We start from the raw sequence: 27,965 nt of genomic DNA on the forward strand, positions 1-27,965 counted from the left end.
CTTTTTATGAGAAGTGATTACATATGTTTCACAAAACAGTGGCTATGGTCTCTCCTTCAAAAGCCACAGCCAATTCTACCAGCATGTTAAATAAGATAAGATAATGGACTACAGTTAAGTAAATGCTTCCTCAATTATTGGACTCTCTCAGAAAGACTGTTCATCATCTAAGATGATCTCCTTATAAGGCCCTTACCACCACAAAAACAATAATTAATGTTCATGGCATTCTCTCTCTTTTTTTTGGTTGGGGTTTCTCTACAATGAAATCCTGCTTTTGATGATCAATTTGCTAATCTGCTTGAAACACCTTTCAAAGACTATTCCCTATTTACTTCTATCCAGGAAATATACTGTGAAGAGTTCTGCCCACCCCTCCAAATCCTTCCTCTGCCCACCACTACATATACACACTGACTTCAATATCCACTTTTATTCTAGAATATGGAGGTACTCTCTGCAGCTGCAATTCCCAACCTAATCAAATCAAATTATGCTCCTGATGAGTAGCTTGCTCCTTCTCCCTTGCACCCCAGAGAGCTGTACCATTGTGACATGCAAAATTACTTAACACATTTCAACGGGAAGTTCTTGTGTCCTCTAAACTTACAGCACACAGTATAACTGAATAATCCAAAGATGCTCATTAGTGCTTGCCAACTTGAAGACACAGACAACAAGTACATTTAAAACTACTACTTATTTTCACGTTAACCTTTGTTTCCATTTAAATCTAAAATACAGAATGTATTTAGATGCTCCTCTAGAAAAAAGGCATTTTTCTGAATAAACATTTGGCTCTAAGTTGTGCAGATGGGTTACATAAAACTGCTTCAATACACTAAGCCTGCTCACTAGAACCTGGGGAAGGGCAGATAATTTATACTGTATAGACATATGCCATACCTATATGCTTAAGAGGAGATGACTATCACTATCAAGGGCAAGCAACAAAACTAAAAATTGATTTACTAATGATAAAATATATTATACTGTTTAAGAAAACAAACAGTTGTAGCTTTAAATATCATATTCAGAAATAAATTATTCAAGAAATTGTTTTCAAAATTCAGCCAGTCACGATTTCATTGAGCAAATCTGGTCAGGGTTTGTAGTTGATGTCAGTATATTTATGTCTACATCAGTAATTTTCACTCCATGCATCTGAAGAAGTGGGTTTTTTACCCATGAAAGCTTATGTCCAAATAAATCTGTTAGTCTTTAAGGTGCCACCGGACTCCTTGTTGGTTTTTTGGTCAGGGTTAGTGGCTTCAGCATTTAATTGATCTAAACTGTTTGATTTCAGCATTTCCTCATGTACAAGAAGGTGGCAAGAAGCAAGTCAAGAAACCCCAGAAGAATTTTTACAACACAGAAGAAATTGTAAGTTGCTTGATGAGTCTAATGTATTGCACAGATGCTGATTATACATGGTAATAAAACTGACAGCTCTTCTTTGCATTTTCCCCCATCTGCTTTTAAAGTAAATGGCAAAAACAGCTGTCAGAGAACAGAAAACAGATTTCAGTGATGGGATTCACTGTAGCTCCTGACTCTAAAGAATTGCCGTACATAGCAACACATCTCTCATCATACAGAACATCTGCCAGTCTTTTGAGAAAAAGGAAGCAGTAATATTCTCTCTTTGCTTTAGGGAGCCTCAAGCTGAGAGTACTCCACCCCCCTTCTCAACAACTGCACCTCCAAGGTGCTTGTGTCTACAGAATGGTGCTTCTAACTTTAGCAGCAAAGAATTTCACTGGAATCTGTGATATCATCCATGTCCAACACAACAAAAGGTATATTTTTCAAGTACTGTATCACTTGCACTTTACAATTCCAGACGCTAGTTCTATGTGTTTAATAAATGTGGTTGACAGCTTGCTAAATATCTGAATATAAGGAATGATTGTTAACTTGATCCTACAGCTTGCCAAACTGTTAATATCCACTCTATTCATTCCATCAAATACTTCTTCAGGGGACTGATTATAAGTGATAAAATGCAGCTAGAGAGACTTGTATCACACAAAGTGATGATGAGCTCTCCTTATAAACCTACGAAACAATTTTCTCTACTCAAAAGCAAGCCCTAGTACTGAATTTGTTCAGTTTTTTCATTATGGGGAGGGTCATCTCATATTCTGATCTTTACTGCAGCATTATTGCTGAGATGCTTTCAGTTCACTGCTTTTTATGAATTCAGTTTGTGGTTTAAATGCACAACTTGGTAAAGGTGTGCTAGATCACATCCTGGCAGAGATCATGCAAGGTGGTCAAGGGAATATGAAAAATGAAATTTGTCACATGGCTATGCAGTTTATCATCTCTCTCTCATCATACATACGTAAATATACTGCTACTGGAATGCTGTGTCCAGTTCTGGTGTCCACAGTTCAAGAAAGATGTTGATAAATTGGAGAAGATTCAAAGAAGAGCCATGAGAATGATTAAAGAATTAGAAAACATGCCTTATAGTGAAAGACTCAAGCAGCTCACTCTATTTACCTTATCAAAGGGAAGGTTAAGGGGTAGCTTGATCACGATCTATAAGAACCTACATGCAAAACAGAAATATAATAAGGCGGCTCTTTGATCTACCAAAGGTGTAACAAGATCTAGTGTCTGGAAAAGGAAGTTAGACAAATTCAGCCTAGAAATAAGCACAAAGGTAAATAGTCTCTTCATAGGGGTCTGGGCTTCTAGCTCCCGATGTTGTCCAAGGGACCCAGGTTGAGCAACCTGGGCTCTAAAAAGGAAACATAATAAAGATGGTCCCTCTTCTTTCTTCAGAGGGTCCAAGTGGCAAATGTTCTTCAGCAGCTTTCCTGTTAAGCAGCCCCTGCTGTGTGGGGCTAGGGAGCTCTGTGCACTAGCTCTACTTCCCTCTGAGTGCCACCCTGCAGTGGGCTTGGGACCTCCCATTTAAGGAGCTGTCCCTCTCCAGACTTGACATATCTCATAGGTTGCACGAACAGGGAGGCTACCCTGGATGCCAAACTGCTGTGCTGCTCTCCCTTTTTTCCCTCCACTGATTGACTGGCTGGGGGTGTGTTTGGTTTTGCGTATTTTTGCTCTGCTTATTGGCTGGTCATTTACCCCAACCCCTCTCAGCTGCTCAGAGGGTGGAGAAGGCGGGAAGAGAAGGGCACTGACATCACAGAGCCATTCCTGCTCACAGGTACACAGGGTTTGGGATGATTGTGCCCAGAGGAGCTTTTTAACCCCTTCCTGACTGGAGTGGTAACGTATTCCACCACACCTAAGGAAGTCATTCCAGTGGTTAACTATCCTCATTATGTCTTCTAGTCTGAATTTGTCTCGCTTCAGCGTCCAGGCACTGGATTTTGTTATGCCTGTGTCTGCTACATTAAGGACCATTCCACTATGCAAATAATCTTCTTATATAGTAACTTAAAGACCTTAATCAAGGACTCAGACCCAAGGTCACAGAACCCCATGGGGTGAAGAGTCTGAGCCAAGCCGAGACCCAGGGTTCAAGCCCTAGTGCTTTGCATTGTAGACGGCCCCACTGAAAGTGTGCTCTGGGAGTCTGCCAAAAATATCCCACAATCCAACTTCCTCTATCCTCTGGACAGTCAAGTTTTCCCACACTGCACCAAGAACAAAGGGATAGAGTGGCCGCATTTTGAGATGGTGATAGGAAGTCTGGGATATGGGTGGTTGGACTTGGCCCTGCATAATGCAGGGCAGACACTGGAGCCACAGGTTAGGACCCAAATTAAGCAATTCCTAACCTGGGGTTACAAATGAATGTGGAGGCTCAAACCCTAGGCTAACAAACCCAGGGTCTGCTAACTCCAGTTCTATTAAACCTGGGTTTATATTGCAGTGTAAATATACCCACAGAAATGTAGGGCTTGAAGGGGCCGTGAGGGTGTCTACACAGCAGAGAAAAACCCACAGCTGGCCCATGCCAGCTGACTCTGGTTCGTGGGGCTTGGGCTACAGGGCTGTTTCACTGCTCAGGTTGGACTGGAACTTGGTTCTGGAATACTCATCCCACGGGGTCCTTGAGCCCAGCCTCCAGCGCAAGTCCAGAAGTCTACACAGCAATGAAACAACCCTGCAGCTGGAGCCATTGGCTGGCATGGGCCAGCCAAAGGTTTTTCTTTGCTATGTACAAACACTCTGAGCGGTCCTCAGATCCAGCCTCTTGTGCTGAGTCAGGACCAAGAAAACTTACAACATCCCTGACAGGTGTTTGTCCAACTTGTTCTTAAAAACTTCTAGTGATGGGGATTCCACAACCTCCATTGAATTTAAGTACTGTTACAGTTAGGGTTTTTTTCCGTAATATCTAACCTAAATCTCCCTTGCTGCCGATAAAGACAATTATTTCTGGTCCAACTGTAACCCATGTGCCTAATATGGAGATATCTCTTTCAGAGACCCATTGGTTGGAGGTAGGAGTGAGTTGTGTCTGGGTCATTGTTGCTAGGCAGATTTAGCACTCCACATTTAGAAGCTTCTGGAATTGGGTGTGGTAGTTTTGGGTATGCTTCAATAGGTTCCCTGTTGCTGGGGTCAGACTCCATGAGGGCAAGCAGTCAGGGCAGCTTCTTTACTAAGGCCATGTGTCCTGTGAGAGTCGGGAGAAGCTGAGCCCAGGAGCAGAAAGCAGGCTATTGTCCCTAACTCTGAAACATTTTGCAGCAGGGTTTTCTTTGAATCTATACACTTAACAGAGTGGTTGATTAATCAGTTAGCTGACTAGCTAGTAGTGATTTCAACAGAGGAAGAGTCTGCATGGATTCCAACCGAAGATTCCTACAAGCAAGTGGAAGGAAGATGTTTTAGACTCAGAAAACTGTATTGATTTGGTGATCAAAGACACTAACTGAGACTTAGGTGAACTAAACCTAAGCTTTTGGGGACTCTCAGTTTCTTCCTGTGTTTCTGTGGGGACTGAACTGTTCAGATTTCAATTTGTTTTATTTATTTATGTTTATATATAACTGTGAAGGTAATGTCTGTGGGTTATAAAGTTGCCATGTTGTGCTGTAAAATTAGATTATTATCTGTTTCTTTATCATAAGATTTTATGAAGTTATTTGATTAAATTAATTTCTTTAGTTCCTTTTGGGACTTGAATATGGGAGGTTGACCCTGTGCAATCCTTGCTGAAAATCCTTCGAGACTGAACTCTGGGTCTGCATCTACTTTTCTATGGGAGTTGGGTTTTTTTAGGCACTGGAAAAGGGCAATGAAGTGAACTCTAGCCCACCTAAAGGTTACAAATTGCATGAACAGCAAAAGCCTTATAAGCTTCCTTACTCATAGTCTCAGCAATCTTCTTCCTCTCAGCAGCACTGACAGGGGATCCTTCAACACTGCGTGGCAGTATGACACCATCTCTCTCTTTAGTCGCAGCTGCTGAAACATGGGTTGGCACTCGTTTTATTCACTCAACTGCTTGCCCCTTCACAACGACAGATTGAGGTTTCAGTATGACATCCTTCCTTATTAAGTTTTTGACATGTACTCCTATTCTCATACTGGAGCCAGTGACTTTAACAAATTGAGGAAGAACTGCTAGCCCACTGGGTCCAATTGCGACACCTGGATCTTCCAGCATTACAGCAGTCTCCAATTCATTCATAGCAAACTTCAGAATTCCTGGCACTGTTTTGGATGTGCCAGGTAGAATTGTCACTGATTTTCTTCCTCTCAAGACCACTTCAGCCCCTTCGTCAGCTTCTTGCTGTAACTTCTGACTGAGTAAAAACTGATTATAAGTTTCAGCCCACTCATTTGGTAATAAAATCCTACTTAAGAATTCAGGACCCCATTTCTTCTTCCATTCTTCTACAAGATGTTTCAGCACATTGGTGTCTATGAATGCCAACACTTGTTAATTCATACGTTGGTCTGGACAAATCAAGACTAGTACCTCATGTTGTTTGTCAGTCCCAGAGATTAACTTTGGGAATCGTATCTTCAAAGTTATATAGCCCATGTATGGAACCACTTGCCTTCCTGCCCCTTCTATCTGAACTATACTGCCAATTGACTGTAACTTTTGATAAGATACATGCTCGTAATAGACAGTTTCACATATGCAAGTAACTTGGGAACCAGTAACTATTAAGCAGGTACTCTTTACCCCATCTAGGCAAACATAGCCATAACAAGCAGGTCCCACTAACTTCTGGATGGCCTCACTGACACCCATTTGGATAACATCTGTCTCCTGAACCCATTGTCTAGCAGCCTTGCTCTGAGAGTTGTTAGTTTCTTTTCTTCCTGGCTCACACAAGCTCTGATTTGAATGTCTACCAGTCAGTTGCTCATGTATTCAGGTGGAGTCAGGAGAATTCTGACATTCATTTTGAAAATGTCCTATTTGCCAACAGTTAAAACATAAAGGATTTCTTCTGTTAAATCTTGGTATTGCTTGTTTATTAAATTCTTTGAGTCTTTGAGGAGTAAATTGTGTATCTGAAATGGTCATTTCAGAACTCAGCTGGGTTTACTGCAGTCCTACCAACTGCTGCTCAGCCTGCAGGTATTTCTCCTTCCAGTCTATTGCAGTAATTTCTTCAGGGACGTTGGAAGTATTTTCAGATGCCTTTATCAACTGCAAACAACTCCTATTCAATGGCTTTCCTTTTTTCTTCTAGTTCTTGTCTAAATTTTCTTTTTTGTTTATCAGAGTACGCCCTTTCAATGGAACTCACCTCAAAAAGGAGTGTGGCATAAGACACACTCTTTTTTCTACCACTACAATTAATCCTTTTTATTAAGCGTGTATTTAATAAGGATTCATGCCAAGAGCCACGGAAAATTTGATCTTGTATATAAGAGTCCAATACAGTATCTTTTACCCACCAGCCTCCAATATTTCTTTGGCTAATGCGTGTAGTGTAGTCAGGTATGCAGAAGGTCATTCTCTAGTGTGGTGGTGTGTCTCAGAAAATTGAGCCTTATGACACTTTCATATGCCTTCTCTAAAATATCAAAGCATTCTACAGCGGATGCCTTGCTACCAGCTCCTAAGGCCACCTTCAGTGCTGGGGGTAACAAACTTTCAATAATCTTCCTTCTTTTGACTTTGTCAGAAATCTCACTGTCTTCCATCATCTCTTTGGCTTGTGTTTGCCAAGTAGGATAATCTACTTCTCCACTGGGTCTGGGTGAATTACCCGAAAAACATTTCAGTTTAAATTTCACTTCAGTCACAGTTTCGCTGGCAGATTTCAGCACCCTCTCTAACAAAAGATCCTGCATGTCAGGAAGGAGACTCACAGCAGGAGTAGAAGCGTCTACTGGACCTTCGTCTATAACTGGTGTAGCATCTGTTAACCACCTGGTCTGTCTTTCACCCACAGGTATAACCACAGTCCGTGTCTCAGTCTTGAACCCTCTGTCAGAATACACAGAATATCCTTGATCCCTGCACTGAGGTATACGGGCACAGAACAAGTGGATATAAATGGCAAAACCTCAAAATGTCATATCCCATTTCTGCCCTAGCTTCTGCAACACACATTTCCTTCCTATGTGTATCACAGAAACAGCATCAAATTCACAGAGAATCATATCCTTTTGTTCTCCCTTCATCCTCCTCATATTAGTCACATGACCAAATATTCTAATAGTCCTCTTAATTTCTGCTGTACTATCAACAGTGGACACATCACTGTCCAAAATGGTCCTACAGGGATCTAACCCTAATTTGATGCAAGTTTCCATTATGTTAATTATATTAATACAGTGCACATATTCAATAATATTCAGTAACACCAAATTCTTTTATAACTGAAATATTCCTCAAAAGAATTCAGAGGTGAGCTCTGAGCAATCCTCAAGTCCCTGTCTGTTCGGCGCCAATTTGGGTGGGCTAAAATTCACTTCATTGCCCTTCTCCAGTGCCTAATAACCCCCCGCAACTCTCATAGAAAAGTAGATGGAGACCCAGAGTTCAGTCTCGAAGGATTTTCAGCAAGGATTGAACAGGATCAGCCTCCCCACATTCAAGTCCCAAAAGGAACTAAAGAAATGAATTTAATTAAATAACTTTATAAAATCTTATGATAAAGAAACAAATAATAATCTAATTTTTACAGCATAACATGGCAATTTTATAACCCATGCAGACATTATATTTACAGTTATACATAAACATAAATAAATAAAACAAATGAAAATCTGAACAGTTCAGTCCCCACAGAAACACAAGAAGAAACTGACAGTCCCCAAAAGCTTAGGTTTAGTTCACCTAAGTCTCAGTTAGAGTCTTTGATCACCAAATCTATATAGTTTGCTGAGTCTAAAACAACATCTTCCCTCCACTTGCTTATAGGAATCTTCAGTTGTAATCCATGCAGACTATTCCATTGCTGAAATCACTACTAGCCAGTCAGCTGATTAATCAACCACTCAGTTAACTGTATAGATTCAAAGAAAACCGTGCTACAAAATGCTTCACAGTTAGGAACAATAGCCTGCTTTCTGCTCCTGGGCTCAGCTTCTCCCTGTGAATTGTGAGTTCAATCCTTGAGGGGGCCATTTAGGGATCTGGGGCAAAAATTGGGGATTGGTCCTGCTTTGAGCAGGGGGCTGGACTAAATAACCTCCTGAGGTCCCTTCCAACCCTGATATTCTATGATTTGTAGCCTGGGCTTATTGGTACAAATCACAAATACTGTACATATGGGCCCAGTTCTCCTGTCACTGACACTGGTGTAAATCAGGAGTAACTCCATTAAAGTCATTGCAATTATGGCTGAGCGAAATAAGCATTGGTGAGGGTAGACTCAGACCCATGTGTTGCAAAAACTGGGCCTTTTACCAATTGCCAAACATACAAAAAAACCCAAACCAATGACCCAGACACAACTCACTCCTACCTCCCACCAAGGGCTCTCTTAAAGAGATATCTCCCTATTAAGCACATGGGTTACACAACCGTCAGTGGACATGGAGAACAATTGATCATTGTCCTCCTTATAACAGCCCTTAACATATATGAAGACCATTATTCAATGTGTCCCCACCTCTTCCCCTTGACTTTTCTCAAGATGAAACATGTCCAGGTTTTTTGGCCTTTCCTAAGAGATCAGGCTTTCTAAATCTTTTATCATTTTTGTTGCTCTCCTCTGAACTCTCTATTTGTCCATATCTTTCCTAAAGTGAGGTGCCCAGAATTGGACACAGTATTCCAGCTGAGGCCTCACCAGTGCTCCTATGTCTTCCATATGACACTCCTGTTAATACAACCCAGAATGATATTGGCCTGTTTTGCAACTGCATCACATTGTTGACTCATTCTCAATTTGTTATCCACTATAACCCACAGAGCCTTTTCAACAGTACTACCACCTTTTGTATTCCCCCATTTTGTAGTTGTGCATTTGATTTTTCCTTCCTAAGTGTTGCACTTTGCACTTGTCTTTACTTAATTTCATGTTGTTTTCAGACCAATTCTCCAATTTGTCAAGGTCATTTTGAATTCTAATCCTATATTACAAAGTGATTGCAACCCCTCCTTGCTTGGTGTCATCCACAAATTTTATAAACATACTGTATTCTCCAAGGGGGTAATACCACCTTCTGATCCTGCTTGATATTCCCCTACTTACACAGATGTAAACAAGCACCTTGTGTAGCACACAGTGAATGACAGACTCATGGAAGAAGAATAAAAATGCCATCAAAGAGAGGATGAGATAGAAGAATATGAGACTAGGAATAAAGACAGTAAACTGGGAATACTTTGGGAAGAGAAGCCAGGTAGGAAGGTATAAAAATATGGGAACTGACAAATAAAACATCAGAAAGGTTAGCATGTGATAGCTAAACAAATAAGATTTTCAGTACTCACACTGAAAAAGATTCCATACCCCAGAATGAGCAAACTTTATTTTGAAGACCACAGTATTCAAGAATTCAGTGATTTTTCATTACACAAAGGAATGAAGTTGAACTCCTGAAATTTCCTCACTACATATATTATGTACTTTGGGACTTTCCCTGCCTTTTCAACAGCAGCTGCTAACAACAATAAAAATACTGCGTTTGACCCCGTCCTTCCAACCAGAGGTTGGGGGAAAGCAATTAATTCCCAATTTTGATTGCTTAAATGCTTGTTTACACTTGGCTATGTTTATCACAGCAGGGCATCTTGTCAGTCTAAAGTATAACAAAATCCATTCTACTGCAAACTTCTTTATTTTCTCTTCCATTCATACCACTATGCTGAGGAAAGGGATTTTAGGAAAAGTTATCTGATTATGAGTATCAACTAGTTCAAACAAAATAAGAGCCTGACTTTTCATAAATCAGCCCACACCACAAACAGCTTCCTGGCCTATTACTTTGAACATCCTATTACTTATTTTTGAAGATCCAGTGACTAGGAGGTCTAATAGCCTCAGTGCTGGATTTCTACTTTGATTATTTTGATTTTTTAGGAATTTCATATTTTGTCATGTGCCAGAGTGTATCACATACCAAGGAACCCAGAATCACTTCTAGAGAGCATTCTAAGGCATCTAGTGTGGAATATGAGCTGTGAAATGCAACTCAAGGGAGGGAGATCCAGATTACTGGAAAATTTAAATGTGGAAATGGATACCTGTGAAGAGACTTATCGGACATGATAACCTTTGAAAGGGATGCACTCTTTAAAAATTATTATGAAATGGACTTTTTGAGCATTATGAATGATACCTAAGCAGGGAAGAGTAGGGAAGAAGTTGGCAAATAAAACAGCCCTTATAGCTGATACAGTTCAATAGAGAGAACCTTCGCAGAAAAAAAAAAAAAAAAACAATAAGTTTGGTGGAAACTGAAAGAGCTGTGAACTCAAATAAATTTGAACTGTGTTAAATCAAACTGTTTAGGGTAAGTGAATATTGTTATGACTTTCTTACATTAATAAGTGACGTTAGGCAATGAAAGAAACTAACAAAAACCCCATATCTATGAATATTTTGCATGTTTTTTATTGTAAACATGGTTTTCTCTGGCAATTAATATGAATGCAAAAGTTACAGGAATATGCTTACAGGAGATTATTCAGAGGAATGGTTTTGTATAGAGTAGATTATTTTGTTATTTAAAATGACCATTTTCAGAGCCTAACTAAAATCACATTAAGTGAAATGGACCTGAAAAGAAAAGCTTAAGAACTTACCACACTATATAATATTCTAGTGGTGCGAGTTTATTTGGATATGAACAGGAATGATGTTACTGATACAGACAGATAAATAAATTAAATAAATATATATACAGACATAACAAAAATTAGGAATTAGATTTATTGGGGCCTTACATACTTAATGTTGGCCTGTGCTCTATGATTCCAGAAAGGGACCAAAGGTCAGATTCATCTGCCATTTTCACCCAAAAGTATTAGGGTTGTCTGGAGAGCAACCGTGCAGCAACCCCAGAGCCATTTGGTACACAATACATAGCTCTACCCCTGATTTAGGATGACAGAAATTTGCTGGGTTCACAGCACTAACCTTTGTAACAATTCCTGTCACACAAAAAGGTACAGCCAAGGTCACTCAGACAAAAGTACATCCATTAGTTTGCTTCTTTTTCTTTGCACAGAAAGGCAATTCCTTAGTTGCTAGCTCAGGGAACTAGTTTATAACAAATTATACAGATTTAGAGCTGCCAGTTTCAAATACTCAGTTTAGTATTCTATCGAAAGTTCTTTTCAGTATTTAGGTAACAGATTAATTTAGCATGCCCTTGTAAATAAATGTAAAAGTGTCAGTGTGGAATTTACACGGTAATATGTTAAAACTATGTCATCTGATTATATAAAACAAGGTAGATACAAACATAATAAATAATAACAACAATAATAATACCTAGCTCTTATATAGTGCTTTTCATCAGTAGATCTGCAAGTACTTTATAAAGGTCAGTATCACTATCCCCATTTTGCAGATGAGGAAATTGAGGTTTAGAGAGGAAAAGGGACTTTCCCAAACAGAAGGCCAGTGGCAGAGCTGGGAATAGAATCCAGCTCTGCTGGGTCCCAATCCAGTGCCTTATCCATGTATATTATATATAAGAAAAATAAAATCTTAGTGTTATTAAACCTCAGTTTATAATTTAACTCAAAAACATCAGGGATGCTCTTATTGGAATAATTTCTTTAAAGCTACTTATCTTTATGTTATTTGACAAGTTTAATCAGGACCTAGAATTTCAGGTGTTTACTTAAATTGTTCACTGCATCTATTCTCTATGCATGTTAAAGAATAAATAAAATAATTTCATTGATATTAATGCAGGCCACCAAACTGGGCGTGGCAAATACACTGGATACACAAATGTCATATGATTTCTTCACAAACAAGTCTTCTCAACCACTCAGGAGTCTTATAGCCTGAATTTTCTATCTTATCTCCCATGCTGCCAAATGTGCCCTGATAAACATGGACTTACTGGCCTACAAACTCCCTCAGTTCAAAAAAGTGTGTAAGGAGGATACCCCAAACAATAATTAAAAACAGAATTAAAAACACCTATAGGAACATGATGAAATACAGACAAAAACAACAGCAAAGCTTCTGTTAATGTAAATAATCTAATTTAACGGATTTCTTTGAGTGAGACAATAAAATAATGGTGAAGAAAGAACCATTTGCTGTAATTTATTTGGATTTTCAAAAAGCCCAGGTCCCTTAAAAGAGCCTTACACGCCTCTGATAACTAAGCAGTCACTGGGCAAAGAGTAAAGTCATGGCATGGATCTGAAACTGGCTAAGAAAATATATGAATAAAGGCAGGGGTGAAAGTAATATTAAATTCTTACTGGTATGGGGGCTGGCTCTGGCCCCCAGAAGGGGCGGGGCCTCAGGCAGGAGGAGTGGGGCATCGGGCAGAAGGGGTGGGGCCTCGGGCAGAAGGGGTGGGGCTGAGGGGTCAGCCCCCCTCAGCTAGCCCATCTGCGCTGCCTGGCCCCTGTTGCCCATAGCTCGGCAGCAATTTAAAAGGGTATGGGGATCTGGCCACTGCCACAGTAGCGGCAGCGGTGGACAGGAGCCCAGGGATCTTTTAAATTGCCATCCCCGGGGAAGCTGCCCCTCCCCATCCGTCGGCTGCCTTGGGGGGGCGGGAGGCAAAAGGGGCAGCGATGTTAAAGCAGTGCGTACGGGCCGGTGCCAGCTTCCTACCAGTACACCGTACTGGCCCACTTTCACCCCTGAATAAAGGATCACTTTTCATTGTGGGAAAAGGTTAATACTGCAATGTTACAAGACTACATACTAGAATCATGGTTAAATATAGTATCAATTTTTTATATATATATATACACACACACACACCAAAAAACTATGTGCTGGGTCCACAGGTTAGCTGGGTGGTGTGGGGTAGGAATGGAGCCCAGCCCACTTCTCTCTCTTCCCCCTCCTGCCCCATGTGTTGCCCCCAGAATGGAAGATGGACAGGGCTGCTGGGCCACAAGCTAGATCGGGGGAATTATGGGTGGAACCAGCTCACTTCTCTTCCCCCTCTCTCCTCCCTGACAGCATGGGTATAAATGTAGGCTGTCCAGACATGAGGTTCAAAATGGAAAATGTTGACAGTGGGATCCAATACCCAGTGCTATTAGCTGAGGGCATTCATTGCTCATAGAATCATAGAACCGGAAGGGACCTCGAGAGGTCATCTAGTCCAGTCCCCTGCACTCATGGCAGGACTAAGTATTATCTACACCATTATTGACAGATGTTTGTCTATCCTGCTCTTAAAAATCTCCAATGATGGAGATTCCACAACCTCCCTAAGCAATTTATTCCAGTGCTTAACCACCATGACAGCTAGGAAGTTTTTCCTAATGTCCAACCTAAACCTCCCTTGCTGCAATTTAAGCCCATTGCTTCTTGTCCTATCCTCAGAGATTAAGGAATTTTTTTTCTCTTCCCCCTCTTTGTAGGGACCTTTTATGTACTTGAAAACTGTTATCATGTCCCCTCTCTGTTTTCTCTTTTCCAGACTAAACAAACCCAATTTTTTCAATCTTCCCTCATAAGTCATGTTTTCTAGACCTTTAATCATTTTTGTTGCTCTTCTCTGGACTCTCTCCAATTTATCCACATCCTTCCTGAAATGTCAGGTTTCAGAGTAACAGCCGTGTTAGTCTGTATTCGCAAAAAGACAAGGAGTACTTGTGGCACCTTAGAGACTAACTAATTTATTTGAGCATAAGCTTTTGTGAGCTACAGCTCACTTCATCGGATGCATACTGTGGAAAGTGTAGAAGATCTTTTTATACACACAAAGCATGAAAAAATACCTCTCCCCACCCCACTCTCCTGCTGGTAATAGCTTATCTAAAGTGATCACTCTCCTTACAATGTGTATGATAATCAAAGTGGGCCATTTCCAGCACAAATCCTGGTTTATAACATTCATAAACCAGTCAGAGAACACTTCAATCTCTCTGGTCACGCGATTACAGACATGAAAGTTGCGATATTACAATAAAAAAACTTCAAATCCAGACTCCAGCGACAAACTGTTGAATTGGAATTCATTTGCAAATTGGATACAATTAACTTAGGCTTGACTAGAGACTGGGAGTGGCTAAGTCATTATGCAAGGTAACCTATTTCCCCTTGTTTTTTCCTACCCCCCCCCCTCCTCAGATGTTCTTGTTAAACCCTGGATTTGTGCTGGAAATGGCCCACCTTGATTATCATACACATTGTAAGGAGAGTGATCACTTTAGATAAGCTATTACCAGCAGGAGAGTGGGTTTGTGTGTGTGGGGGGGGGGTGAGAAAACCTGGATTTGTGTTGGAAATGGCCCACCTTGATCTTCTTCCTGAAATGTGGTGCCCAGAACTAGACACAATACTCCAGTTGAGGACTAATCAGAGTGGAGTAGAGTGGAAGAATTACTTCTCGTGTCTTGCTCACAACACTCCTGCTCATACATCCCAGAATGATTTTGGCTTTTTTTGCAACAGTGTTACACTGTTGACTCATATTTAGCTTGTGCTCCACTATGACCCCCAGATCCCTTTCTGCAGTACTCTTTCCAAGGCAGCCATTTCCCACTTTAGAAAATCATAGATCATAGAATCCCAGGGTTGGAAGGGACATGAGGAGGCCACCTAGTCCAACCCCCTGCTCAAAGCAGGACCAATCCCCAATTTTTGCCCCAGAACCCAAATGGCCCCCTCAAGGACTGAACTCACAACCCTGGGTTTAGCAGGCCAATGCTCAAACCACTGAGCTATCCCTCCCGCCCCACACACTTTGTATGTGTGCAATTGATTGTTCCTTCCTGTGAGGTCCCACTCAACTAAATATTTCTGTATAAATAATTTTTAACACACTGAAAAATATTTTTCTTGCAGAGAGTGCTGCAAATTCAGTTACTTTTACTGCAGCAGCAATGCATGTTGGATAAAGGTCAATGTAAATTGCCTCAGTAGTTTCTGCTCCACCTATTTGCTGTAAACACTTTTTTAAAAAATTATTTTTACTCAGAGCATAGTTAAGCAAATCTGTGGGTGTCCTGTTTCTGAAAGTGTTCACAACTATTTTTACTTGTGAAACCCCCCCAAAATTGAAGGTGGTTCCCTTATCTTGTATATCTTTCACCTTCTCTTTTTAATACTTCTGAAAGAAAATAACTTGTATTGTTAACAAGTATATGTTTATAATAATTCATATTCTTTTCATATGAGTTTTCCTCTTTTTATAAACAAAAAAAAGAAGATACTAACCTGTTCAGTAACTGCTGTTCTTCAAGATGCGTTGCACATCTCCATTCCACTTATACTAATGGCTACGCACTGGACGCACAGATACCAACAGTGGAATGCACATGTACACATGCACATGAACTTGAAGGAGAATTAAAAAATATTTCTTCTACTATATGTGTGGAAAACATCAGAAGTACATTCTTCTATGCAGTATAGAATACATTTTAAAATCTCACTTCCTATACAGGGTCTTACTGGAAAAGTACTGCACCCGGAAAGTAACCATCTGCTGTGGCTTTTCTATTTTAAATCATGGAGTCTGGTGGCTCTGTTTTAGTTATTGGATAACCTGTTAATAGTTTTTGCAAGAACAACTGTTTTGCCAGTAGAGCAATACAACAAAACTATTTTAGGTCATTTGACCTAACAAGAAGAAAGTCAAGGAAAGTGTGGGCCCCTTACTGAATGAGGGAGGCAACCTAGTGACAGAGGATGTGGAAAAAGCTAATGTACTCAATGCTTTTATTGCCTCTGTCTTCACAAACAAGGTCAGCTCCCAGACTACTGCACTGGGCAGCACAGCATGGGGAGGAGGTGACCAGCCCTCTGTGGAGAACGAACTATTCGGTTCGGGACTATTTAGAAAAGCTGGATGAGCACAAGTCCATGGGGCCAGATGCGCTGCTTTTGAGGATGCTAAAGGAGTTGGTGGATGTGATTTCAGAGCCATTAGCCATTATCTTTGAAAACTCATGGCAATCAGGGGAGGTCCCGGATGACTGGAAAAAGGCTAGTGTAGTGCTCATCTTTAAAAAAGGGAAGGAGGAGGATCCTGGGAACTACAGGCCAGTCAGCCTAACCTCAGTCCCTGGAAAAATCATGGAGCAGTTCCTCAAGGAATCAATTCTGAAGCACTTCGAGGAGAGGAAAGTGATCAGGAACAGTCAGCATGGATTCACCAAGGGCAAGTCATGCCTGACTAATCTAATTGCCTTCTATGACGAGATAACTGGCTCTGTGGATGAGGGGAAAGCAGTGGACATGTTATTCCTTGACTTTAGCAAAACTTTTGATACAGTCTGCCACAGTATTCTTGCCAGTAAGTAAAAGAAGTATTGGCTGGATGAATGGACTATAAGGTGGATAGAAAGCTGGCTAGATTGTCGGGCTCAAAGAGTAGTGATCAATGGCTCCATGTATAGTTGGCCGCAGGTATCAATCTGAGTGCCCCAAGGGTCGGTCCTGGGGACCATTTTGTTCAATATTTTAATTAATGATCTGGAGGATGACGTGGACTGCACTCTCAACAAGCTTGCAGATGACACTAAACTGGGAGGAGTGGTAAATACGCTGGAGGGTAGGGATAGGATACAGAGGGACCTAGACAAATTAGAGGATTGGGCCAAAAGAAATCTGATGGGTTCAACAAAGACAAGTGCAGAGTTCTGCACTTAGGACGGAAGAATCCTATGCACCGCTACAGACTAGGGACTGAATGGCTAGGCAGCAGTTCTGCAGAAAAGGACCTAAGAGTTACAGTGGATGAGAATCTAGATATGAGTCAACAGCGTGCCCTTGTTGCCAAAAAAACTAACGGCATTTTGGGCTGTATAAGTAGGGACACTGCCAGCAGATGGAGGGATGTGATCGTTCCCCTCTATTTGACATTGGTGAGGCTTCATCTGGAGTACTGTGTCCAGTTTTGGGCCCCACACTACAAGAAGGATGTGGAAAAATTGGAAAGCGTCCAGTGGAGGACAACAAAAATGATTAGGGGACTGGAACACATGACTTATGAGGAGAGGCTGAGGGAACTGGGATTGTTTAGTCCGCAGAAGAGAAGAATGAGGGGAGATTTGATAGCTGCTTTCAACTACTTGAAAGGGGGTTCCAAAGAGGATGGACCTAGATTGTTCTCAGTGGTAGCAGTTGACAGAACAAGGAGTAATGGTCTCAAGTTGCAGTGGGGGAGGTTTAGGATGGATATTAGGAAAAACTTTTTCACTAGAAGGGTGGTGAAGCACTGGAATGCGTTACCTGGGGAGGTGGTAGAATCTCCTTCCTTAGAGGTTTTTAAGGTCAGGCTTGACAACATCCTGGCTGGGATGATTTAGTTGGGGATTGGTCCTGCTTTGAGCAGGGGGTTGGACTAGATGACCTCCTGAGGTCCCTTCCAACCCTGATATTCTATGATTCTATGATGATTCTGTGTCAGCCAAGTGAATTAAGTTTTGTAATTTATACAAACCAAATTCTGATATTAAAAGTAGTTTTATACTCCAAAAATACTCATCCTTTATAACATATGAAAAGTTAAGCCACCTTAACAGTACATACTATCTACTCCTCCCCCACAGACACATCTTTTATCGCTACTACAACTACAGCACAGACCACCTTCCTCTACCTTAAATCTGCCCTCTAAATTTGCCCTTTTGCAGATACTCCTTTACCAGCTCCTTATTCCAGCACAACTGGCTGTGGATATTTGGTGTAGTGATTTATTGCACTGGGAATAGATGGTTTGTTAAAAGGGATGACTGAAGGAAGGCATCCAACGAGGCAAAGGTAAGGTTGTGGTGTGTTGTCTGTGTTGAAAGGCCACTTAGGTGTAGAAAACACATCATTTATACCCCATCTTAAGACCATTCTGATTGCAATAGTTTGTGACTAGTGTCCCTGTAATGAACCTATAACTGAAAATACAAGACTATAACAAATGGTTTCCTATACACCAAATATTACTATTTCTGGTACATTCCAAAACACTCTTCCCATACAGTATATTACTTACCACAGCAAATAAATATAAGTAGATAGAGGGAACACTACATTTCTGCAAGTTAATGGCAAAAAAGCAAGATAACCTACATTTCAGTAATAGTTTCTGGAAGATTGGTTGGGATCTCAGTAAGGCCTTTCCCACGACAGTCAACGATGTTGTTACTACAGGTACATGCAGTAGGACAATGCAAGACACTGCAGGAAGGAGCCATAAAAGACTGATGACCTGGAACAGAAAACAAATTGCTTCTTCTAAAACTACAGAATAGTCAAATAGAAGAATTCTAGATAATTCCAACAGTGAACAATCCTATTTCTCCCTTCCTTACAAAATAACAGACAGAGCTCTTAGAATAAACATGGTTACAAAATCAGTTACTTTGAGTTACATTAATTAATCTCAATAATACCTAAATGTTGAACTAACTTGAAGAGCATGGAAGAGAAAATTCAGATTTACAGTTTTAACTCTTTCTCAGGAGGGTGAGAACTGGGGAGGTGTTTTTGTTTTTGAAAGTTGGGGAAAATTTTGCAACCCAAAGAAAATAAGTTGATGGCCCACTTTGGAATCATGACTTTAAGACCAACATGTCCTTCTCTATTCTCTAATGTCATATTTTCACCTAGGAAGTTGCTCTACTCGCAGTTATAAACTAATTGCTCTGCATGTTCAGTAATTCAGACTTTAACTGATCCATTTTTAAAATTACACTAACAAAAAAGTCTTGCCTTTTGAGATAGCAGTTTACAATATCTAAATTTCAGCTTTATTCTGGAGTTACAAGAGAGCAAACAGGCAACAAAAACTAATATACCTATGCTACTGTTGTTACACTCCTAATGTAAAAAAATATTCAAATTGATTTTATTAAATAAAAATAAATTGATCCAGGGCTAAGACATGTATATCAAGGTGCAATAAATCCCCCAAAATAGGGATTTACAATGGGAATGTTCACATATATCCACTTAAAGACAAATTCTCAGGTGTACGAACAGGGTTCCACTGGGATCCCTGCACACGCACCCAAAGGCAGAATTTGTGGAGCAAGGAGGCATTATACTCAAGTTAGCAATGCACTCATTAAGCCTTAGTCCTACAGGCTTTGTGTGGATGGATCCTGGTGCTTGTGTGGTGTTCTGTTGTCATCAGTGGGGCTCTGCTGGACACAAAGGTCTGCCTGCATGGTAAAACTTGCAGATCAAGGCTTAAATACTGCAGATACAGTTGTACATATGCTATTGTTCTTAAGAATTTGGGGAACCAGAAACATTAACTAAAGTTTACAGATATTTTTCAATCCAAGTCTAAAACTATTAAAAAAAGAAACATGAACTTGCCTTCTTCCTCATCTATGAATAAAGGGGAAAAAATGAATAAAGAAAAAGTGGTTAGTACTGAACTGTTAGTCATTTCATTATTTCACTTCAGAAAACAACCAGAGTTGCTAAAGCATAGAAATAGTATTCCAAAAGGGGTTCTTTTGGGAGTGGGGAGTTTATGAAAACTGTGGAAAATACTGAAGTAGGGAACAAAGAGCCTGTAAATTAAAAAGAACAGAGAGTCATTCCATATAGAAAGCTTCCTGATGGTCTCAAAATGTACATTTAGATTTCATTTTCATAGGCACCCATCACCAAAAATTTGTTTTTAGAAAGGTATGCATATAGTGTATATAGTGTTTCTATGTATTTTGTGTGTGTGAATGTATATATATGAATCATTTACATAAAGTACATAGGAACACAGTTACCCACATTAGACCCATGTATATTGCCAAAATACCTGAACAGGTTTTCAAAGAAGTTGTTTAAATTCTGTAGAGCTAGAAACAGCATACAGCGCATATCATTACAATCTCTGTTAAACTGGTGTTAAACATGCATTAAATCAGAGCTCTGTTGCAGAATTTGTTTCCCTTACCACTGCAGACAAATTCTCGTTTTTGAACCTCTGCTACATTGTGTCCCCTCAGGTGGGATGGGCCCATACACTGCGTGTACAGGCCAACTCGGGGTCGCTGCCGCAGCCAATCAGATAGCCAGGCCAGGTGGCAATCACAGTAGAGGTTATTGGAGTGAAGTCGACTGAATGAGAGGAAACAAGTCAATATGTTTAAATTAGCAAAAAACCTGAGTGACAGAGTTTTACAGATCTGGAAGATTTACTAATAAGAAGTCCTTAATGAGGAATCGATCTTTTAAATTTTTCATTTGAAGCTGGAGACTCATGTAGCTTTATTTATTAACATTTAAGTAGCAAAAAGGCTACTTTTTAGGTTGGTCTAATTAGTTTAATAAGAAACTAGGTTTGCTATCACAAAATTGAGTATCTACAGTTTCTTCCCTCTCTCCTAAAAGAGAAACGCAAATACACCAGAGTTTGAAAACAACTTTTGAATTATTTAGCTTAGCTCTGTACAGAAGGCCAAAAAATCAAAAAAGTCTAAAGAAAACTGGTTTATTACAGTAATATACTGACAACAAAAAAAGTTAATAGAAGATTTGGCTTCCAATTAGAGATATCAGTAAGTCTGGCTGTTATTAGTCTCTATAGAAACTACTTGCAAAATCCTTTTAGCAGGTCATATTCATTTTGCTGCTGAACAAGACAGAATAATAATGCAATATAAAACACCTTCTTTCACATCCCTTCCTGATTTTCTCTCCTTTTGTTTAATCACAGAAAAGGGGATTAGCTGCTTTTGGCTCCTAGGGACCCACATTCAAAGCAATGCCTGAAATTAAAAGACCAAATGGCAGTGAGTGAAGGAATTAAGTAAGTTGCCTCTCTGTTGGCAGAGACCTACAAAAGATCATGGCTCCTTGCCAAGTGCCAAAAAGCACTTTGCCATTGATAAAATATCAGACAAATGTATTCACTAAATTAGGTAAATTACTTCAGCCTGGATTTTATGTTTTTTTCAAACTAAAGAAAAGGACATTCAGATCTATAAATCAAACCTTACTCCGAGAATCCTCCATAACAGAGTAATATCATTTTAGTCCTTTTTAGCTAATGTGCTCAGTTCTAAGCAAATAATTGTAATGGATATTAAAAAAATAGAACTCAGCCGAGAAAGCTAATTAACCCAATAAAAACCCATTTAAGTAACATCAAGGCTGTGGAAACAGCCAACAAAAGCAAGATGATTTAATTGATTCTTATTTCCATTCATAGAGGACTAACAATTAAAGTTAAAACTGATGTACTTTCCTTAACTATTTTTATGATGTGTGGGTATTGTAGCAGAGAGATACAGCATACAATATGATACAAACAATACATAGCCACCACTGGGTAAGGACATAGTGTCTGATTCTGCACTCGCTTACATCAGTGGAAACCCAACAGTAACGCCATTGAAGGCAATGCAGTTACACGTGTATTATCAGTGTAAGTGGGATTAGAGTGACAAATCTCTCTTTTGAATTGTCCTCTGGCTATTTATTGTTACAGCTAAATGTCACAGTTATGATGGAGGACATTCCATGTTGACTTTCTTTTGTTTATATAATAAATTTTAAGATGAACCATCCCACAAAAATCTTTATGCAAGTTTGCAAAAGACTAAAATCACTCTTATACTCTATTGCCTAAATGCTACTTGTACTTAAGAAGTTGAAATAAAGTTTAAGTAAATATATATAGTCAGGTATTTATTAAACCAATACACACTTATGCCTTCAGGTGTTCATAGGGTTGCCAACTTTCTAATTGCACAAAACCTAACACCCCTTCCCTGCCCTGCCCCTTCTCTGAGGCCCTGCCCGCATTCACTACATCCCCCCTCCCTCCATCGCTCACTCTTCCCCACCCTCACTCACTTTCACGGGGTTGGGCAGGAGTTTGGGGTGTGGGAGGGGGTGAGGGCTCTGGCTGGGGGTGTGAGAGTAGAAGAGGGCTCTGGCTGGGGGTGTGGGCTCTTGGGTGGGGTTGGAGATTAGGGGTGCAGGAGAGGGCTCCAGACTGGGCCCGAGGGGTTCGGAGTGAGGGAAGGTGCTCAGGGCTGGGACAGGGGGTTGGAGTGCCAGAGGGGATGCAGGGTCTGGGGTGGGACCAGGGATGAGGGGTTTGGGGTTCAGGAAGGGGCTCAGGGCTGGGGCAGAGAGTTGGGGTGCAGAGTGAACAGGAGATTGGGGTGTGGGAAGGGGCTCCAGCTGGGGTGTGGACTCTGGGGTGAGGCCAAGGATGAGGGGTTTGAGGTGAAGGAGGGGGCTCAGGGCTGGGGCAGGAGGGTAGTGTGCAGACTCTGGGAGAGAGTTAAGGTGCGCGAGGGGGTTCCAACCTGGGGCATAGGGTTGGGGTGCGGGAGGGAGTTCAGGTGCTTACCTTAGGCGTCTCCTGGTCAGCAGTGCAGCGGGGCTAAAGCAGGCTCCCTGCCTACCCTAGCTCCCTGCGGCTCCTGGAAGCAGCCAGCATGTCCTGCTCCCCCTAAGCGGATATGCCAGGCCACTCTGCGTGCTGCCCGTGCTCACAGGCGCCGCACCTGCAGTGCCCATTGGCCACGGTTCCCGACCAATTGGAGCTGCGGAGCCGGCACCGGGGAGCAGGGGCAGCACACAGAGCTTCCCTGATTGCCCCTTCACCTAGGGGCCGCAGGGACACGCTGGCCACTTCCGGCAACTGCGTGAAGCCAGGGCAGGCAGGGAGCCTGCCTTAGCCCTGCTGAGCCGCCAACCAGGAGCCTTGTGAGATAAGCGCCTGCACCCTAAACCTGGTCGAAAACCAGATGCTTGGCAACCCTAGATGCACAGTCAGAATACATTATAAATACAACACGGACTACTTGCAGTCCATGGACCACAGAGTTTAAGAACTACTGGACGAACCTAGGACCTGATCTTGAGTATACTTTACACAGGTGACTAAAGTATACTAAAAAATACTTGAGTAACTTTACACAGGTGACTACGCCCACTGATTTCCAAAATGGCTTCCATATAAAAGAATAAAATAAATAAAAATAAATGAAATCAAGGCCATTTTGGGTTATACAAGTACTATCCATGGGCCTTTATTGACCTTTTTTTGTTTTCAAGCAAGCATCCCATTTACTTTCAATTTTGCTCATCTTTCACTTCCATTGGGAGTTCTGCCTGGAGAGGGAGCTCAGGATTAAGCCCTAAAATATTATATTATTAATTATAATAATTATTACTATTATTATTTAAAAACAATTGCATGCTTTAAAAAAGGCAATCCTTAGTTTTTGCATAAATTTTAAAAAAGGCTAGAACTTGCATGAACAGTTTCTTTGTTTCATTTTAGTAGCCTGAAGCATATGCTTATGTTTCAGTCGTAACTGCTAAAAATTGGGGCCTTAATGTAAATGCTGACACAACCTTAATTAAAACAGCACTACCAGTTGATGCTATAATTTTTTGTTACAAAGAATGTTGGAGAGCCAGTTTAGTTTAATTAGGTCTGCCAGCAGTGCAGTCATAAACATTTCCCATTTATCACATCTGACAGCCAATCAAAGATTCTTCCATATTCTTAAATGAAATGTGACCTATTGAATAGCTCAAAGTAAAACAATTTTGTTCACTTTCAAAAGCACCTATTCTTAGATATAATTATAATGTGCAGAATAGTCTCCACCTTCTTCTCTAGATAGTGAAACTCATGTATGGTGTGGAGAGCATTGCTGCAATTTGTGACAGGATAGAGAAATGGCCATGGCAGCTGCATTTCTGTGGATCCAGTGGCCCCAACAGCCTGCATAACTGACAAAAGGGTTTCTAGTTCATGGGTCTCACTTACTGCCCTTGGCTTGGGGGGTTTGTTAATTTCACCTCGAAGATCCCTCTGCAACTGACTCACATAGTGCCGTTATGCTGCTGGAGTGGATCTCAATCTAGAGATCGTTGAGTTGCACTTTTCCCCTTTCTTGCCCACAAATCTATCTTGATGCCTTTTCAGAACCACTAGCAAAACTTGTGTAGAAATAGAGAAGTGGTGAACACACTAGATTAACAGAACAGACAGCTATTGTCATTGGGACTACTTACAAGGTTCTGAGTTTGGGCATGTGGTTGAAACTTGCCACTGAAAGTCGAGTGATGTTGTTATTGTTGAGAGTGCTGCAAAACACAAAAAGATTCAACTTAGCATGCTGTAGTTATCAGGATTCCAGATATTGTCCAAAAATTTACGAAGAAAATCAGATGGTATTACTTGAGATACAAATTTGCTATGATTTTGCAGAAAATACAGCTAGTGCACAATGTCGGGGCCTGCTCTTTAAAATCGGGATTTCAGGCAAAGAGTGTTTACACCTGTGCGTTTACACCATGTGAGCCACCTTGGCTGCCAATGGATTCCAGATGAAGTGTTGGCATTTGACCCTTATGTCCCAAGTGATTCAAACCCTAGCTACCTGAGAGGCTGTCTCCCTCTCCAGTCATTGCACATGTTGAGATCATCTGAGGTATTAAAGGTGGGAATGCCATCCTAGCATAAAGCAGGAGACAGCTGGTGGCAGGATATTCTCAGGGAGGGATCCCTGGTTCTGGAATTCAATTCACTCTCTGGTTCCTCAGGACCCAGATGTGATGACTTTGAAGACATGCTGCAAGATCCACCTGGCCCAGGTTTTCCTGGGAAGGATGACCCAAGGGCTTACTGAGGCTATGTGGGAGATGGGGTTGGTAGTTGCCATGGAGAGTTGCATGATGATTTTAGGTGACTTGTTCTGTATAAGGTATGGACCTCTTGGGAGCCTTAATATTTTACCAGAATAGCTCTATGTATGTTGTGCAATGTGCTTACAACTTGGCACAGGCACAGTGAATAAATCTAAGTAAATAAATACTTGGTTAGCAAAGAGTTGTCTTAGCATACATTAATTGCAAAGATAACGAGTAATAATGTATGAAAACTTTATGAAATATCTTTCATTTAATTATTACATTTGGTTTGATATAAAAAGAAGACAAGCTTGACTCCAGAACAAGGAAGAGAACAATATGATTTAAAGAGTTAATATTCCCCCATACTTTTGTCTTACAACTTGTTCATTTGAACAGTATGAAGTACATTTTCAAAATGTTATTTTGTGCTTTACTAATCAACTCTAAAGGACTGAGAATTCCATTGGCTAAATCTTTGCGCTCCTTCTTGAAAAAAGCAAGTGTTTCAGTTGTATTTTTTTAAAACATGAAGCATCATTTGCATAATTTATGCTCGTTTCTCAAGACTTTTGAATTAAAAGTACAAAGTACTTCTGAAACACACATGGGTAAATTGCCAGCACCATGAATGGAATCAGGTTGAGCACCTCCAATTAGCTTTAATGGTAGCTATGTGAGTTAATTTTTGGTGCGATGTTTGCAAATTTACCTCACTGTGCTTACTGATTTCTGTTCTGTTCTCTTCACCCACACACAAGGGAACTCCTCTGTGTGCCCTGAGGGGTACAGAAACCAAAGAGGAGTAGAATCAGGAAGAAAGGAAAAAAAGATAAGGACATGTGTCCGACTTGAAAAAAGTGACATTTTGCATAGGGCTAGTGCAAAGATGAGACTGCCAGAAAAGGGTCTAAAATGGTGATATGATCACTGTTAGGTCTTTATATGACTCTCTGTCACAATGTCCAAATGAAAAATATACAGTTCCTATGAGTCTCCCTCCATGACTTATTAATGGGTGACTTCCAAGGTACACCTTTTTAAAACAGGGAATGCAAACCAGTGAGCATTTATGTAGTTCTGATACTACTTAAATAGGACAGATTTTATAAACACTTTATTATATTTCTGGTGTTTGGTTATTTAACTAATTATTTCTTTCTTTGACCGTTCTTGTATTCCCCTTATGTTGCACCAATTTAATTCTATGGATTTATTTGCTGGAGTACAGCAAAACAGTAGCTAGTAGTAACTTAATGGATTAGACCATAAACAATTCCATCTAATAAACCAAATCTGTGGCTTTCATTAAAGGGACACTGCCAACTTAAAAAAAATCATACTTCTATCTGAAATATTTTCACCCCCTGTTACACATAACCCCCAAAATTCTGTTTCTATTTTAGCAGTTTGTTTACTCTTTGAACTTAACAGCATTGTGTGAATTGCCAGGATCACGCCTGCATAGTCAGTTTCCCCCATTTGCTTCAGTCACACAGCTACAGTGGAAAGAAAAACATTTTAAAAAATAGGAAATTTGAAAGCCATAGAAATTTTCTGGAGGATTCACTGCCAGTAGTAATACCTGAAACTACTTTTAACTCTTCTTTTAAATTGTCTAGATTTCAAGTTGACTGCATCCCTTTAATTATAATAACCTCTGAACCGCCTCAATGTTACCAAAGTATTTCAATGGTGGAAAGTTATTTTATTTTAGAACTGTACAAGACCTGTCACTTTAGCACAAAATTTTAAAACATGATTGAATCAGGGTACAGGACATACTAAAAGCTCTATTATACACTTGTATGTTGATAGAAGATACACATTCCATGCACAGTATTAATACAGACAGAATAAATCCAATCAAATGCAAAACCAATATATTTAGCGTTGCTAATTATTCAATGTACTATTGCTATTGACTGACCTGAATGTCGTCGTTGTCTTCTTTTTTTTTTAAAACTTTTATTTATTTATTAGACAATATGGCTGCTGTGAAGGTGCAATTTAGAGTTCCATTCAACATATTTGTCTCAACCTTGTTTGTAATTTAAGTTCTTCTATAATACTGTTTGTCATATCAAATGATTTAATTCAAGATTACGTTTTATTTACATATTTAACTAATAATAATATATAATAATATATTAATATATATATAATAAATATATAATATAATAATATATATATTCATTCATTCAGGCACAAAATACTGCATGATTACCTGCCTTTGTGGTGCAATACTAATAATTTGTATGGTTTTGATTCTGTGACCATTGAAGTCTATGGGAATTTTTACCATATTTGAGCAGTCAAAATAATAGTAGTAAAGCAGTACTAATAATATTTGATTTAATTAAAACACACATTCAAAATTCATTTCTTTTGGACATATATAAAATGCACTATTAAAGGAGGCTATATATTTAAAGTAAGGTAACATGATAACTGCCTTAACCAGCACTGTGAAAATATAAGTTACCCTGTGATACAGGTGAGTTCCTTGGAAAGTGCAGATAAAAATCACACAGTACATCAGGTATGCTGACAAACCACCCATTTATACACTTTACAAGTCACATGTGTTAATATCAAATAAGCAGCATATTTTAACACATTTTAAAAAAGAGAAAGCAACATTTTAGTTATCTGGTTACTTGACTCTAATGACTTAAAACCAAGAAATGTGATAAAATGTTAAAAATTAAAAACAAATAGTCACAGCTACCCACTCATAGTAATCATAGATTAGCTCAATAGCTGCTGAATAACTGCCACCTTTCCCCTAAGTTGCTCATATTTTATCCTTTGGATTCTATTCATAGAAAGATA

At 40.0% G+C, this 27,965-nt stretch overlaps 1 protein-coding gene across 1 annotated transcript in view; it reads right to left on the reverse strand.

Moving 5' to 3' along the window:
• SLIT2 (slit guidance ligand 2) overlaps positions 1-27,965 on the reverse strand; it is a 419,527-nt gene that overhangs the window by 117,960 nt on the left and 273,602 nt on the right. Inside the window, exons 7-10 of the mRNA XM_077814620.1 lie at positions 24,513-24,584; positions 20,422-20,585; positions 19,839-19,850; positions 18,585-18,723 (exon numbers count right to left, since the gene is read on the reverse strand). Of these exons, the coding sequence (XP_077670746.1) occupies positions 18,585-18,723; positions 19,839-19,850; positions 20,422-20,585; positions 24,513-24,584 (387 nt within the window). The remainder of the gene's footprint in view (positions 1-18,584; positions 18,724-19,838; positions 19,851-20,421; positions 20,586-24,512; positions 24,585-27,965) is intronic.

The sequence above is a fragment of the Eretmochelys imbricata genome, chromosome 4, assembly GCF_965152235.1.
Source record: "Eretmochelys imbricata isolate rEreImb1 chromosome 4, rEreImb1.hap1, whole genome shotgun sequence".
In the NCBI taxonomy this organism is placed as follows: domain Eukaryota; kingdom Metazoa; phylum Chordata; order Testudines; family Cheloniidae; genus Eretmochelys; species Eretmochelys imbricata.